The sequence below is a fragment of the Geotrypetes seraphini genome, chromosome 3, assembly GCF_902459505.1.
Source record: "Geotrypetes seraphini chromosome 3, aGeoSer1.1, whole genome shotgun sequence".
NCBI classification, from domain to species: Eukaryota; Metazoa; Chordata; class Amphibia; order Gymnophiona; family Dermophiidae; genus Geotrypetes; species Geotrypetes seraphini.
The window spans coordinates 239,393,190-239,408,595 of NC_047086.1; the positions used below are offsets into that span (position 1 = coordinate 239,393,190).

Sequence of the window (15,406 nt, forward strand, 5' to 3'; positions counted from 1 at the left end):
TTGCAAAACACTCGCAAACCGGGTTACTCGCAATCCGAGGTTTGACTGTATATATAATTCATGGCACTTTTTATTAGCTTTGAAAATTAATAAAGAATTATTAAAAAAAAAAAAAAAAAAAAAAAAAGACAATCGTAATGGCATCATTTGGGCGTCGAGTGACATAGCCGGTTTGATCTCTTCTGGAATCGAGTTGTTAGTTCTTCTAGCGGTCCACAACACACATAAATTCCTTCTCCAGCACTATAGGTGCAGAAAATAGGTGTGGTAGACTTAGGTGTCACTAGCCGTCCGAGTTGGGCGCCAGTAAATTAGGCCAAATATACTTGCGCCTAACTCTGGAACACCTAGTGGTACCTAGCAGTTGATTGACACTGCGCGGAGCAGCACCTGCAATGTAGGTGTGCTTAAGCACTGTTTATAGAATCTGGTCTTTACTGCTGGGTGTTCACGCTGGATAGTTATCCGAGTGCTGGCATGTAATATTGGCTGGTACCTGATAACAGTGGCAGTCACTCAAGACCTGAATATTCAGAGCTGGTGCCCAGATATAGTCTGGTACTGAATATCCAAGACCAGTGGTACAGTGACATACCATGGGCGGGTAGGATGGTTGACCCCGGGTTCAGGGAGCTCAGGATGCTGGACTGGTCTGTGCTCCACCTGTGCGTAGTTGTCGGCTCCGCCGGCCCCCGCCCCCTCTGTTGTCAACTTCCTGTTCTGGGGCGGGGGTCAGCAGAGCCGACAGCCATGCAGAGGTGGACTGTAACCCCCATGACCAATCCATGCACCTTCACAATTCCTGGAAGAGGGGGCTGCTGCGGCCAGAGGAGGGGTTGCTCCACCTCGGGTTCCCGCCCCGCCAGGTACACCACTGCCATGGTGATCAATGTTTATAAAAATGCTGATCACTGCCAGCTGAATATCTACTCCTATTTGTTTTTACTTTAGTAACATACCTAGTAACAGAGAGATCGCGTGATTTAAATAGCCAGAAACAGCTCCTGGCCCTATAAATTGCTTGTCTGGGGCTTACTGAGCATATTCAGAAGCATTTAACTGATAATGACACTGAATAAGCCTGGTTACCACCTAGGCTGAAATTGGCTATTTTGTGGACACTCTGGGAGCAAATTTGGCACCTACGCAGATAAGTGACAATATTCAGTACTTAAACAGTTACAATCACTGCTTAAATAGGACCACATAAAACGCAGCTCTGTCTTTATGTGGTTCATCTTAGCAAGTGCTGAATATTGCACTTAACTGGATAAGTTTTATCTGGATAGTCCTGGATATTCAATGCCAGTGCCTGGACATGTCCTGGCATTGAATATCTGGGAATAAAATGGTGGTGGTCAGCTGATTATTTGCCCCCTTAGTAAATGAAGGCAGATAAAAGACCTGTTTGGTTCATCCAGTCTTCCAAACAAGGTAGACTAAATTGTACCTGCTAAATGCTTAAAATTTTTTATGTTCAACAAATTCTCTTCTGTTTATTGATTTTGTATATTTTTCTTTTTTGTTAAAACTTGTATATTTTTTCTATTGTAAATTCCCCATATATTTTATATAGGCATTCTAGTGGTAAATCGCCTTGAACCTGAGAAGGCCTAGTGCAATAGCAAAATTGTGGATTAGATTAGATAAAAATAAAAAGGGAAGAATATATGAAAGTGAAAAAGGTTTATCTTTCATTAAGGAGAAGAGAGGAAGAGAAAATGCAGAGTTCACATAGTCTCTTTAATTTTCCATCAATCAAAGGTTGTCGTTATAAAAAACATCTTCAGTGTTCACTTTCGTACTAGGTGTCTTGCTGAAACAGGGAACTAAAATCTCTGTTATTGAGCTCTGAGTCTTATCATTTTTAAAAGCAACTAACTAATCAAATCTTCCTAATCTATATTGCCTTTTTAAAATATTTGGTAACCGCATTGAATTTACTGGTTACGCAATATAGAAATGACTTATGTTATGTAGCATGCGAATGGAAATCCAGCCAACTCAAAGGATGCATGAGTTTTACATCTTTTGCTTTTTTTTTTTTTTTTTTTTTTAAGACAGGTTCCTATACCGTACAAAGATACAACATACTGGTGCCAAATGTTTAAGATGCCAACACTTCACAAAAAGCATCACGTGGTGAAGGTATGGCATATACAATTACAACTGGCATTGTTAATTTTCTGCATTTGGGGGTAAACTCGCCTTGTTTTATAATGAGTTTGATTCAGATATATGCAAACACATCTCGACGCATTTGTTAACCATAAGTAAAACTCGGAACTGTACCAAGCTATAGTTGTATTGCGTGCAACTTGCTCACTGGTCCCCTATCCCTACCATGTCGCTTTGCTCCCACTAGTGAGAGAAGGGGGTGGGCTAGAACAAGTTTTGCTTTACTCCAGGCTTGTCCAGTCTATGACCCTGGGGCCAGAACCCGGCCTTCCATGTGCTTTTTTCTGGCCCTCGGGACTTGGTAATTCATGCAGTGCATATAGCAAGATTCATGAGTCAATGTTTGAAAATAATTAGGAGTGCTGAACTCAAAACTTACAACAAATTTCCCCTTACCCTGCAATGAAAAACTAAATAATCAATATAGTCTGGAATTCTTATGCTTTCAGGCGGACTTCTTGGGACACCAAGCCGCACAGTGGTATAAATTGATAACAGGATTTATAAATAAAAAACCAAAGACTGGCCTCAAAGATATTTGGAGCATTGAGATTAAGCATCAAATTTCTGTGTCTCAATGGCCACAAATTTGGTCTTGGAGGATGAGGTGTACAGTGTCTGCATCTATGAGACAAACTTGGTTCTTTTTGTTACATAGAGCATTTTGGACCCCAGTTCGATTACAAAAGTTAGACAGCTCTAAGTCTAATAGATGCTAGCATTGTAAACTTGAAGCAGGGACTCAATTTGGTCCCAAATTAGTTGTTTATTAGAGAATCATGTAGCATTATCATATGATACGATTCTATTTGGTACAACAATGAGAACAAGGAGTCAGATTTCATCAAACAACAATAAACTTTTATTGATTATGACTGGGGTCGCCATTCAAAATATCACAAGTAATTGGAAAAACTGCAGTAGATTAAATTATACCTTCTGGTGGAATTTGTTATGTCACATTTATAAAATGGAAAGCATAATTGCTATTCAAAAAGGATATTATAATAAATTTTAAAAGATCTGGGGGCCATTGACAACTTACTGTAATGAGTATATACCATTTTCTATTGAAAGTATATTTGCAAATGGGGGGAGGGGTGAATTAAAATTTTACTGTAGGTTTAATCAATAGAAAATAATATTTATTTTTGTATATTTGTGATTAATTGCTAAAGAAAAGGGTGGGTGGGGAGGGAATAAATTTATGTATTTGATGTTATACTAGAAAGAAATTCAAGTGATGTATTTAATTTTAAATGTTTTATTATTTGTACACTTGTTGTAAGATTAAGAAATGAATAAAGAATTTTTTTTTTTAAAAAGAAAAACTAAATACATCTGGTAATGAATGACTAGGTTTACCAGATATCCGGATTTCCCTGGACATGTCCTCCTTTTGAGGACATGTCCGGGGATCCAGATGGCTTTTTAAAACCTGGCACTTTGGGTTTTGAAAAGCTCTCCTTTGGCCAGGAGGGCATCTGTGCAATCGCGAATATGACGTGATGACATCACACGCGACGCCATTGCATCATATCGGCACATGCGCGGATGTCCTGCCCAACAAGAGCAGGCAGCGGGGGCGGGATTGGAGGTGGGACTGGTGCAGGATCGGGGGCATAATGGGGCGGGCCTGGGGGCGGGACTAGGGGGTCGAGATGGAAAATCTGGTAATCCTATGAATGACCAGCCTTTATCTAAATGTCAAGAGCAGGGCAGGTAGTATGGACAAATCAAAAGTTAGTGTCCTGCCACTTTCTCCTCCACCTTGCAGCTTGTCAGCATCATATTCTTTCTGTCTCTCTCCATTCAGGCCATCTACAGCACTTTTCTCCAACTAATCCCTCAGCCCATCTTTTCCTTCCTTGCTCCTCCTTGTCCTCTTTCCCTCCCTTCCTACTCCCTCTGCACGTTTTAATTTTTTTCTCCTTTTGCACAGGCATAATTTGATGTTCTATATCTGGAAGCAGGAAGTTTTAATAGCTCTCTTCCTGCTCTACTCCCTAAATCTCATTTCCCCTTGACCCAGACTTCTATTTCCCCATACTCCCCAGCAAGCTCCAATGCACTTTTCCCTAATCAGTTGCTGTTCAATGCAGGTTTCGCTCAGCCATCCCTTCACTGCTTCCCACTTCTCACCCTCCTCTACAGGTGAGACTTTTCCTTGGTAGATTTAACTCATCTACAATTTGTGACTCCCTATTGATCACAAGCATGAATTATTTCCCTGCTCTTCTCTTCCTGGATCTTGTTTTCTGGGATTGCTTATCCATCCCCTTTTGCACTATAGAACTTCCCCTGATACTCACAGATTCCAAGTAAATGACCATTCATGCCAAGAGATTCTTTGTCACCTGCTCACCCTGAGCTGTGGAATCCCAGCAAAGATCACAATTTGAAACCTCAGAGATTACAGGTCAAGAGGGAAAACGTATTCCAACAGCCCAGGGCATAGAAATATGCACTCATACTAAACCACTATATGTGGGCTGCCTACATGAAATTGCTCTAGTGGCTAAGAAACAATCATCCAGCTCAGGGGGCTGAGTTGCGATCTAGGAGATGGCTGCAGATTTATTAAGAGCCAAGAACAAGAATTTAGCAATTAAATACGAGGAACATCAGGGAGCCACACCAAGAAACACACAGAGTTTGTGAGGCAATACACTTCCCCCTCCCTATTCACGGTTTTGATATTGGCGGTTTTGATTATCCGCGTTTTTTTTCCCAGGCCCTCCTCAGAATCGCTCATTGGCATTGAAAATAAACAGCCCCGGGACTTGGAGGGAGGCGATCAGAGGCGATCAGAAGTGGCGGGGGAAGGGGGGGTGATGGGAGGCGATCAGAGGCGGCGGGGGGAGAAGGGCCATCGGAGGTGGAGGGAGGCAATCAGAGGCAACGGAGAGGTGATCAGAGGCGGTATGGGGGCAATCGGAGCATGGACCTTACCTGGTGGTCTAGTGGTAACGCGGTGCAGGAGCAATCTTCCTACACTCCTGCCCCATGCAGAGCAGTTCTGTGAGTTCCCGTAGTCTCATGAGACTACAACAGAGAGTTCCTGTTGTAGTCTCATGAGACCATGGGAACTCAACAGCACAGCTCTGCATGGGGCAGGAGTATAGGAAGATTGTTCCTGCCCCAAGTCAATGCTAGACCACCAGGTAAGGTCTGAGGTTGGGTCAATGCCGACCAAAAGTTATTCGTGATTTCTCCCTATTCGCAGGCCGGCTCTGCCGCTGACCCCCACCAAAAGGGAGGGAGAAGTGTATGTCCCTTCTCCTCCTCCCTCCAACTTTGTCAATAATCTCCTGCCACTTCTTCCTACTGCTGCAGTGCTACTTTTTTAGGTTCACATAGTCCAATGCCCATTTCTACTTCCTGTAGGATATAATGGGGAATAATATTTTTAATTTTTGTGAAGAATTAGAACAGTACTACTTTCCATTTTCCTTCAGTTCAATCCCTGACCAAAGCCCCTATCGATACCAGAGCTGCTAAAGAAAGTAAGTTTTAAAAGGAAGATTTTCAGTTCATGGAATTCCATGCTTCCACAACCTCAATTCTCTTTCTCTATCCTTCTATGAAATACCTTATTTATTCCGGTAACTGCAAGGTTGGAAGAAAAGAGCAGATACCAAAAACTGATCCAGCTCAATTAGCAATATAATACATTCCCACCCAGTGATTCTTGGGTTCGCTCAGTTATGGGGAGCAGCTGATAGATTTGAACCATGCCTCCAAAAATCTGAGAATTATCTTTTCTTTGCTTGTTCTTTATTTTTTCTTTCTAGTTTCAACACTCCTGCCTCTTCCATTCCTCCAATCTAATCCTTTCTCTTCTCAGAACTTTATTCTCAATCCTTTGCAATTTGAACCCCACACAGTTCCTCTCCCTGTCCTCCTCTCTGTATTTCTTTATTCAGCCCATCCCTCACACATTTATAATTTGTATCATAGCCCATGCCCCTCCCAGCTTGCATTCACTTCAGCTCTGTTCTCCCTTTCATAGTCCATGTGTCTTCCCTCAGTCTCTCTTCCCCTCACAACCCATTTCTTCTAATTCTCGGTGCCTTTACTACTCTTTGTTTCCTCATTTCTTTCCTAGAGCTTCCTTCAGCGCGTCTTCTCCTTTCTATGGTAGACCTGAGTCAGGAAGCCTATCTAACCTACACTGAAGCTCTTCTCTGTTCCTTTCTATTATCCCATTGGTCAGATAGTCCTTTGCCAGCAAATAGGGACCAGTAGCTTAGGAGACACCAACCTTCTCTTCTGCTTTTTCCTGCAGCCTATTGGCTGGCTAAGGAATGTCTGACTAATGGTATCTCCTAAGCTACTGGCCCTGCATTCTTTGTGGCTTATTGGCTAGCTAAGGGATGTCTGACCAATGGGCTGCAGGGGGAGGTAGGAGCAGTACCTACAGAGACACTATCTTTTTTTCCTGCTTTCTCCTGCAGCTGTATATTGGGAATAATCTTTATTTATTTATTTATTTATTTATTTAGATTTTTATCCCGTCCTCCCAGTAGCTCAGGACGGTTTACAATTGAACATACACAATGCGGAGTAACTAGACATATAAGTAGTACAACAGGTTTAGTGGTTGGATTTATAGTTTTTGGAGAGAATTAAATACAGGGGGATTGAGCAGAGAGAGAGAGGGGGGAAATACAGTAGTTTCATGTAAGGAAAGTTATAAGCGTATAGGTGCAATTTTTTAGTGGAAAGAGTAAGAGAGGGTAATACTGGAATTTCGGGAAGGAGATAGGAGAGTGGAGGGTGGGGCTTAAGGGGGGGAGAGACAGAGGGAATCTTTAATTGAAGAGGAGGGTCTTTACCGATTTACGGAATGCTAATAATGAGTTCTGTTGTCTAAGTTGGGGGGGAAGTTGGTTCCAGAGGTGTGGAATGAAGTGGCTGTAGGATCGTTTGTGGGCAGTTTCTGTGAGCAGGGATCTTCCGGGGGGGACGCATAGGCGTGTCTCTGACTTTGAGCGGAGGGTGCGAGTGGGGTTGTAGATGGGAAGTTTGGATTTTATGTAGGAGGGGGTGGTAGAGTAGATTCTCTTGTGGGCAATTGTTAGGGCTTTGAAAGTACAGCGTTGGCTAATTGGGAGCCAGTGTTCAGCATGGAGTGCCGGGGAAATGGAATCGCGGTAGTTGAGGTTGTGTAGGAGGCGGATGGCTGCATTTTGGACCCGTTGGAGGCGTTTGATATTATTTTTGGTTAGTCCGTTAAATAGCGAGTTACAATAATCCATTCTGGAGAGGACATATGCGTATAGGAGTTGGGCGAGGTCTGGTTTGGAGATGTAGGGTTTGATCCTTTTTAGTTGGCGAAGGTAGTAGAAGGAGGTGGAGACTACTTGGGATATGTGGTTGGATAAGGATAGGTGTCCGTCTAGGGTTACTCCTAGGCTGCGAACTTGATCTGCTGCCGTTAGTCGAGTGGAATCCCATGTTAGTGTTGGTCGTAGGTATTTGGTGTTTTTGTTTCTGATCCATAGGAGTTCAGTTTTGGAGGCGTTAAGTTGAAGCTTGTTGTTTGACATCCAAGTTTTCATGTCAGTGAGGCAGAGTTCGAGGTTAGCAATTTGGGATGGCCGGTTTTCGCCTAAGGGGAGGAGCAGCTGGATGTCATCTGCATAAGAGTGTATTTTGATTTTATATTTTTGCGCTATATCGATGACGGGTTTGATGTAGAGATTGAATAGGAGGGGGGATAGAAGGGCACCTTGAGGAACGCCATATTTGATAGGCTTAGGGTTAGATTTATGAGTCCCTAGTAGGACTGTTTGGGTCCTTTGGTGAAGGAAGGAGGTGATCCATTGGAGGGCTGTGTCTTTGATTCCGAGGTCGTGGAGCCTAGATGTGAGTAGGTGATGGTCAACTGTGTCGAAGGCAGCGCTAAGGTCAAGTAGGACTAGTAGGGCGTCGTTGCCTTTGTCCAGTATTGACCAGCTGTCGTCTATGATATCAATGAGAACTGATTCTGTGCTGTGGCCCTTACGGAAGCCGGATTGGGCTGGGGATAGGGCAGCTTGTTCTTCAATGAAAGGGTATAGGCGGTGGAGTACAATTCGTTGCTGGAAAGAATATTGGGGGTGCTCTAGCACTCATAGCACCCACAAAGCTGGTGCCTATGGCAAGATTCCTGCTTCCCCACTATGATTCAGATCTCTGTAAGCTCAGCCGAGCAATGCCATAAGTTTGAGACTTGAAACCATGATACCAACCTGAACTTCTGACACCATGCAGCTCAGACTTGCGGACAACCAAACCACACTGAGAAAGCAGGAAGCCCATTGTTCTGCAACTGAAGTCAAGTGCGGGGAAAGAGACTGGATAAAGCCTGGGGGGAGGTGTACATCAGAAACAGCAAGTAGATGAGAGAGAGACAGACAGACAGACTCTGACTGATGATGCATATGGCAATCTACAATGATGTGTGTTTTAGCCCTCCGAATGTTACAAAATATATAATGTGGCCCCTGATAGAAAAAGGTTGGACAATCCTGCTCTGCTCAATAATTGTATCCTGTGTAGATGCACCTTTTGCATGGTCCTTGGTACAGTGCTGATTAAAATTGTCTAGTCAGGTCCAAGCCTATCTTTTTCAGTAAATACTATAACTATATGTGAGATCAAAACAATTTTCTTGTCTCACTCAAAAGGCGTTTGCAGCATGGAGTATGAATAAGCAAACAATCAAAGAAAACATTTAAATTTGCAAAAATATAGCTCCACACAATAGAGGCTGAATTCTAGCTTTGGTAACAGTCATATTTACGATGCCAAAATTGTTCATTGGCTTGGTTTCAGTTTCTGCCGAAAGCCTATTTCAGGTTACAGCAATGTTTTCAGTTTTGGTCTAAAATAAATGCATGCTTTCAGTGAAAGCTGAAAATGTGTGCTTTGCTCCACTTTGCCTCCCTCTTGTCGCATCAGTGCATTGGTCTTGGAAATCTAGTAGAAAACAATTTGGTCTATCTAATCATTGTTCTTTACATACCAGTATACCAATATTGAGTAATAAAGATTTTTACTAGAGTTGGAAAGAATTTATTTTCATATTTGGAAGGCTAAAGGCATTGAGACTTTACCACAGAAATATGGTCTGGAAGCAAGGGATACATTTAGATATTTACAACTCTCATGCATTTTATAATGATTGCCCTATAGAACAGGACACAAAAGATTTCAATTACTCTTGGCTTCAGAAGGGTGTGATGAAAGAGTGTAATTGGGAAATATTATACATTATGGGCTAGATTCAGTATATGGTGCCAAAAAATTGGCACCAAGAAAATTGACACTATATGGTATTCTATAAAGGTCGCCTTAGGATGGGTGCCCTTTAAAGGATAGCATATACTGTGGGAATCCACACCCAACTTTGGGTGCAAGGATTTACACCAACTGAAACCAGGTGTAAATCCCCCTAATTATATAACACTGTGTGCAGTGGCGTATTAAGGGGGGAGGGTGGACCACCATGGGTGCTGTCTTAGTGGGGGCACCACCACCTTGGGTACCTACCACCCTTGCTACACCACTGACTGTGTGCATTTTAAGGGAATGCCCTGACCTGGTCATGTCCCTTCATCATTACATCAGACCTGGTAGACCTGCAATCGACCTGATAGACCATGAGAAAATGATGCAATGCTTAGACGCCATTGGCATCAGAGCTGAGGTAATGAACTGGTTTCGCGGCTTCCTCACATCCCGCTCCTACCAGGTACGCTTTAACAATGACCTCTCTGACACCTGGAGCAACTCATCCGGAGTGCCACAAGGATCACCGCTTTCCCCACTGCTTTTCAATATCTACATGTCCTCATTAGGTGTAAAACTAACCCAACTAGGAATAAAACTATTCAGCTACGCAGACGACTTTACAATCATTATCCCATTCGCCCACTCTATCTCAGAAACCATTCCCAATGCATCTGCTGCCATAAATGAGATGGAACAATGGATGACTGATTTCAAGCTCAAACTCAACCCAGAAAAAACAAAATTCTTTGTTGCCTCTCCTCACGCGCTTGACATTAAAACCCCATTATGCATTAATAAACTCAACTACCCTATCCAGCCCACCATGAAGATATTAGGTGTCACTCTAGACCAATGTCTAACAATGAAGGAACAAGTGGACTCCTTATTCAAAAAGGGTTTTCTTACTCTCTGGAAACTCAGAACCATTAAATCATACTTTGATACATCAACATTCCGACTCTTAGTACAATCTCTCATACTGAGTCAACTTGACTACTGTAACATCGCCTACCTAGCAATCTCACAAAAGAATATGAGGCGTCTCCAAATAATGCAAAATTCTGCGGTCAGACTTATCTTCGGGCTGAAGAAATTCGACCACGTGACACCTTACTATCGACAGCTGCACTGGCTGCCAACGGAAGCCCGAGTAAGGTTTAAATTTGCCTGCCTCTGCTTCAAAGTACTATACGGCCTTACCCCCAAGTACATAACCGACCTTTTCTCCTTTTCTAATAACAAACACAAGAGAAACACACACTCAAAATTCATTTCCCCTCCAGTTAGAGGTTGCAAAATGAAAAAACACCACAAACACCTTCTCTCCCACCAGGCAGCCTTATGGGGCAAAGATTTAGACCAACTGCTCTCGCCCACTACTTACGGGGAATTTAGGAAACGCCTAAAAACATACCTATTCCAAAAATACCTAAACAATTGACCCGTTCTCCCCTCTCTCTCCCCCATAAATTATCCCCCTGATTTTGCATCACTGTGATATATATAATCTGTTATCTTCATCTAGTCACAATTTTACATTGCCTAAAATGTACATCTTATATTTTGATCAGCAAATTGTATTCTATACTATTGCCTTCTTAAGGTCTCTGCTCTCTTTATTCCCTCTGAATATCTGCATATTGTATTTCGCTGAATGTCCAGCATCCTTGACTGTAAACCGCCTAGAAGTCGCAAGATTGTGGTGGTATAGAAGAATAAAGTTATTATTATTACATCCCTTTTTCAGATCTACTACTACTACTTATCATTCCTGTAGTGCTGCTAGATGTACCTAGACATACAAGAGAGCCCCTGGCCAGTAGAGCTTACAATCTAATTAACAATTGAACAGGATGAGTAGGGGACTAGGAGGCATGGGTGCATAACAAGTGAATGGGGCTAGGAGTGAAAAGCAACTCTGAAGAAGTGGGCCCTTAGTTTGGATCTGAAAATAGCCAGGGATGGAGCTTGACATATTGACTTGGACAGTTTTGTTCCAGGCATATGGAAGGCAAAGAGAAGGGACGTAGTCTGGAGTTGGCAGTGGAAGAGAAGAGAGACTGGACTGATGAACGGAGTACCCAGGGCATGTAGGGAGAGATAAAAGAGGAGACATATTGAGGAGCTGCAAAATGAATGCACTTGTAGGCCAGTAAGTGAACTGTATTCAGAAATGGATGGGGAGCCAGTGAAGTGCCTTTAGGAGGGAGGTGACGTGTAGGGTTACCATATGACTCCAGCAAAAGAAGGATGGATTGAGACATCTGGGTTTTACTACCATTGCTGTCAATGGAAGTAAAACTTGGATGTCTCAATCCAGCCTCCTTTTTCTGGAGCCATATGGTAACCCTAGTGATGTGGGCATAGCGACATTTGCAGAATATGAGCCATGCAGCAGAATTTCAACAACCCACACACAAAAAGGTCCATCAGTTACATCTACTCGCCTCCTCCATTTCAGCAAAAAGCACAAGCTACCTAGAATTTAATTCCCTATCCAAAGTACCTTGGCCAGACCACCTACTCCTAAAATTCACCATATTCTGGAAAGACATATCAATAACCAAACCAGCCCGAGTAGCCTCTTATTGTAGAAACAAAGTAGCCTCTATTGAAAACTGATTTATTTGAAAAGTTTGTAAATTGATGTTTCAGAATATGGATTGGAAATTTGCACTTTGATTTTACGGTTGTACTTTTTGAGAAGTATCTATCTATTTTCGCAAATGCATTTTATTCAAGTTATTGTATAATTTTAGTTGTTTTTAGATTTCGTACTTTTATTCACTGTTTGTATCTTTTTAGTACTGTATGTGAACCGCCTAGAACTATGTGGTAGGGTGGTATATAAAAAAATAAATTATTATTATCATTATCTAATGCAACATTGTTGGAAACATTAAGTTTGCTCCCTTATATATTATTACGTGAGTAAGGCACATATGTTGAGACACCAATTTATAGAATTACCTCCTTAATGTGTACATGATGAGCACAAATTAATATATAGATGGTATAATTCAGTGCTATATTGTGCGGCAGCAACATAGCGGAGCCGCACACTGCAGGAAAAGGCAAAGGCAAACCACTCCTGTACTCTGCCATGAAACATCACAGGGTGGATTCCTCGCTGTGCGTGTTGCCAGGAGTCAGTGGCCGACTCGGTGGCATAATCCATCTATAACTCAATATTATTCTTTAGATTGAAATATAATACGAGAAAATCTGCCTCTTAAACTGAGGCGTAACTGGGTGCTCTGAAGATCTAATGAAAGGGGAGAGGAATGGAAGAGAGATGGACTACTGCAACGTTCTTCTCTCAGGCCTCCCGTGCAAACAGCTCTCACCTCTTCAATCTGTTCAAATGCTGCTGCACGACTCATGTTCCATGAGAGCCGCTATTCTCACACTACCCCTCTCCTCAAGTCACTTCATTGGCTCCCCATCCATTTGCCAATACAGTTCAAACTCCTCTTAGGGACATACAAGTGCATTCACTCTGAAGCCTCCCAACATCTCTCTTCACTTATCTAAGAACATAAAAATATAAGAATAGCCTTATTGGGTCATACCAGTGGTCCATCAAGCCCAGTAGCCCGTTCTCACGGTGGCCAATCCAGGTCACTAGTACCTGGCCCAAACCCAAGGTGTAGCAACATTCCATGCTACCAATACAGGGCAAGCAATGGCTTCCCCTATGTCTTTCTCAATAGCAGACTATGGACTTTTCCTCCAGGAACTTGTCCAAACCTTTCTTAAAACCAGCTACACTATCCGCTTTTACCACATCCTCTGGCAATGCGTTCCAGAGCTTAACTATTCTCTGAGTGAGAAAACATTTCCTTCTATTGGTTTTAAAAGCATTTCCCTGCAGTTTCATCAAGTGTCCCCTAGTCTTTGTAATTTTTGACGGAGTGAAAAATCGATTCACTTGTACCCGTTCTATTCCACTCAGGATTTTGTAGACGTCAATCATATCTCCCTTCAGCCGTCTCTTTTCCAAGCTGAAGAGCACTAACCGTTTTAGTCTTTCCTCAGACAAAAGGAGTTCCATCCCCTTCACCATTTTGGTCTCCCCCTATACTCCTCCCCATGAACTCCGTTCATCGGGCAAGCCCCTCTCATCTGAACCCTTCTCTTCCGCTGTCAACTCCAGATTCCGTCCCTGGGGCGTGGCTTAACGCGAGCACGGATGGAGGTGTGATCGTGAAGCTCCTCACCATCCAGGCAATGAAGTGAAAAAAAAATTATTTTTCCTTCGGAAAAGTTATACAAAAAATATATATATGAAAAGCTGAACAAAAGATACAGGATAAAGTCCTGAATTGCGGCATTTAAAGAGAGGTATGTGCTGACAAGAGTCGGGAAATAACTCCCTATACAGCACTGCATCGGGAAAGCAGAGAGCCGTTTGTGTTGGCGGTTACATAAAATTGAATACAGCGCTGAAGTATATATTTATATTCCGATCAGATATAACAAAAAACTGATAAGAGTCGGGAAAGCAGTCTGTGATTTCGGAGGTTTTAAGAGGCTTGAAAGCAGTGCTGAGAATACGAGATGAACGAGAACTGAAAAAAAAAAAAAGCTGATAAGAGTCGGGAAGCAGAGAGCTGTCGGTGTTTTCGGCGATTTCAAAAGACTGTGAGTTGTATGTTTGATTGAGAAAATATAAAGAAAGATTGTGTTCTGACAAGATATAACTAAAAAAAAAAAAAAGCCGAATTACTATAGTTGAAGCATGATATGTGCTGATAAGAGTCGGGAAGGCAGAGAACCGTTTGTACTGGCGGTTTATTGAAGTTTGAATGCAGCGCTGAAACCGCGAAGCAGAGGTGATTAAACAGTTTGGCGAAATTGTAAAAAAAAATAAGAAAAAGTTTATATTCTGAACAAATATAACTGAAACAGAAAAAAAAAAAAAGCTGGTAAGAGTCAGGAAAGCTGAGTGCTGTCTGTGTTTTCAACGGATTCAAGAGACTTGAAAGCAGTACTGATACTGCGAGATGAATGTGAAAGACTATATAATCTGATTGGGAAATTGTGAAGAAAGATTGTGCTCAGATCAGATATAACCAAAAAAAAAAATTGAATTACTACAGTTGAAGTGAGAAAAGTGCAGACAAGAAACGGGAAAGCAGAGAACCATTTGTATCTTTGGTAGTTTCATTAAACTTGAATACAGCGCTGAAAACGCGAAGTACAAGTGAGAGATCAAACAATTTGATTGGAAAAATTGTGAAAGAATTTTGTATTCTGAACAGCTATATTGAAACCAAAAAAAAAAAAGGAAAAAGATTATTCTTTGATAAAAAAAAGGGGATTAAAAAAAAAAAAAAAAAATTTGAGAAAGAGGAATACTTGCATTTTCTCTCAATAATTAAGTGCTGAAGCACTGAAGATAAATAAATATCAGCTTACTAAAATAAATACTGAATTGAATATTAATTTCCTCTGACAAAGCTGCGATTGGGCTTGTGAGAGAGGAGACAGAGAAAAGGTTCAACGGAACTTTAAAAAAACTGGAACAGTAAGACATTGAGGAAATCGAGAGACGCTGAGAAAAAAACAGAAGAAAATTGCTTAAAGCTGGTCAAAATAGGAAAAATAACTCTAAAAAAGTGTTGCTCTCCTTAATCAGGGCTGCGATTGGGCTTGTGAGAGGAGAAAAAAAGAGTTCCCCTACTTCAATGAAAAAGTGAAAGTGAGAAAAGAATTTCAAACTGACATAGGTAAAGGAAAAAGAAAAGAGCTTAAAAAGAAAAATATCTACTTCAAAAGATAGAACAAAATCTTGGAAGAAAAGAGATTAAAAACCTAAGAATACCAAATCTAAAAGACTAAATACAAGAAATAAGAATAACCAAGAAAAAAAAAAAAAAAAAACAACAACATGACAAGTACCAGACAAAACAAAAATGAGGCTGGTACATCTGCAAAAAGACAG

At 41.6% G+C, this 15,406-nt stretch overlaps 1 protein-coding gene across 3 annotated transcripts in view; it reads left to right on the top strand.

The window, feature by feature from the left end:
* The window catches only part of MOXD1 (monooxygenase DBH like 1), a 200,284-nt gene that overhangs the window by 115,714 nt on the left and 69,164 nt on the right, over nt 1-15,406 (top strand). For 2 of the 3 annotated variants that reach the window (XM_033939629.1, XM_033939631.1), the window contains exon 4: nt 2,065-2,148. The exons of the other annotated variant lie outside the window; for it this stretch is intronic. In XM_033939629.1, the coding sequence (XP_033795520.1) occupies nt 2,065-2,148 (84 nt within the window). The remainder of the gene's footprint in view (nt 1-2,064; nt 2,149-15,406) is intronic. 3 annotated transcript variants of the gene reach the window in all.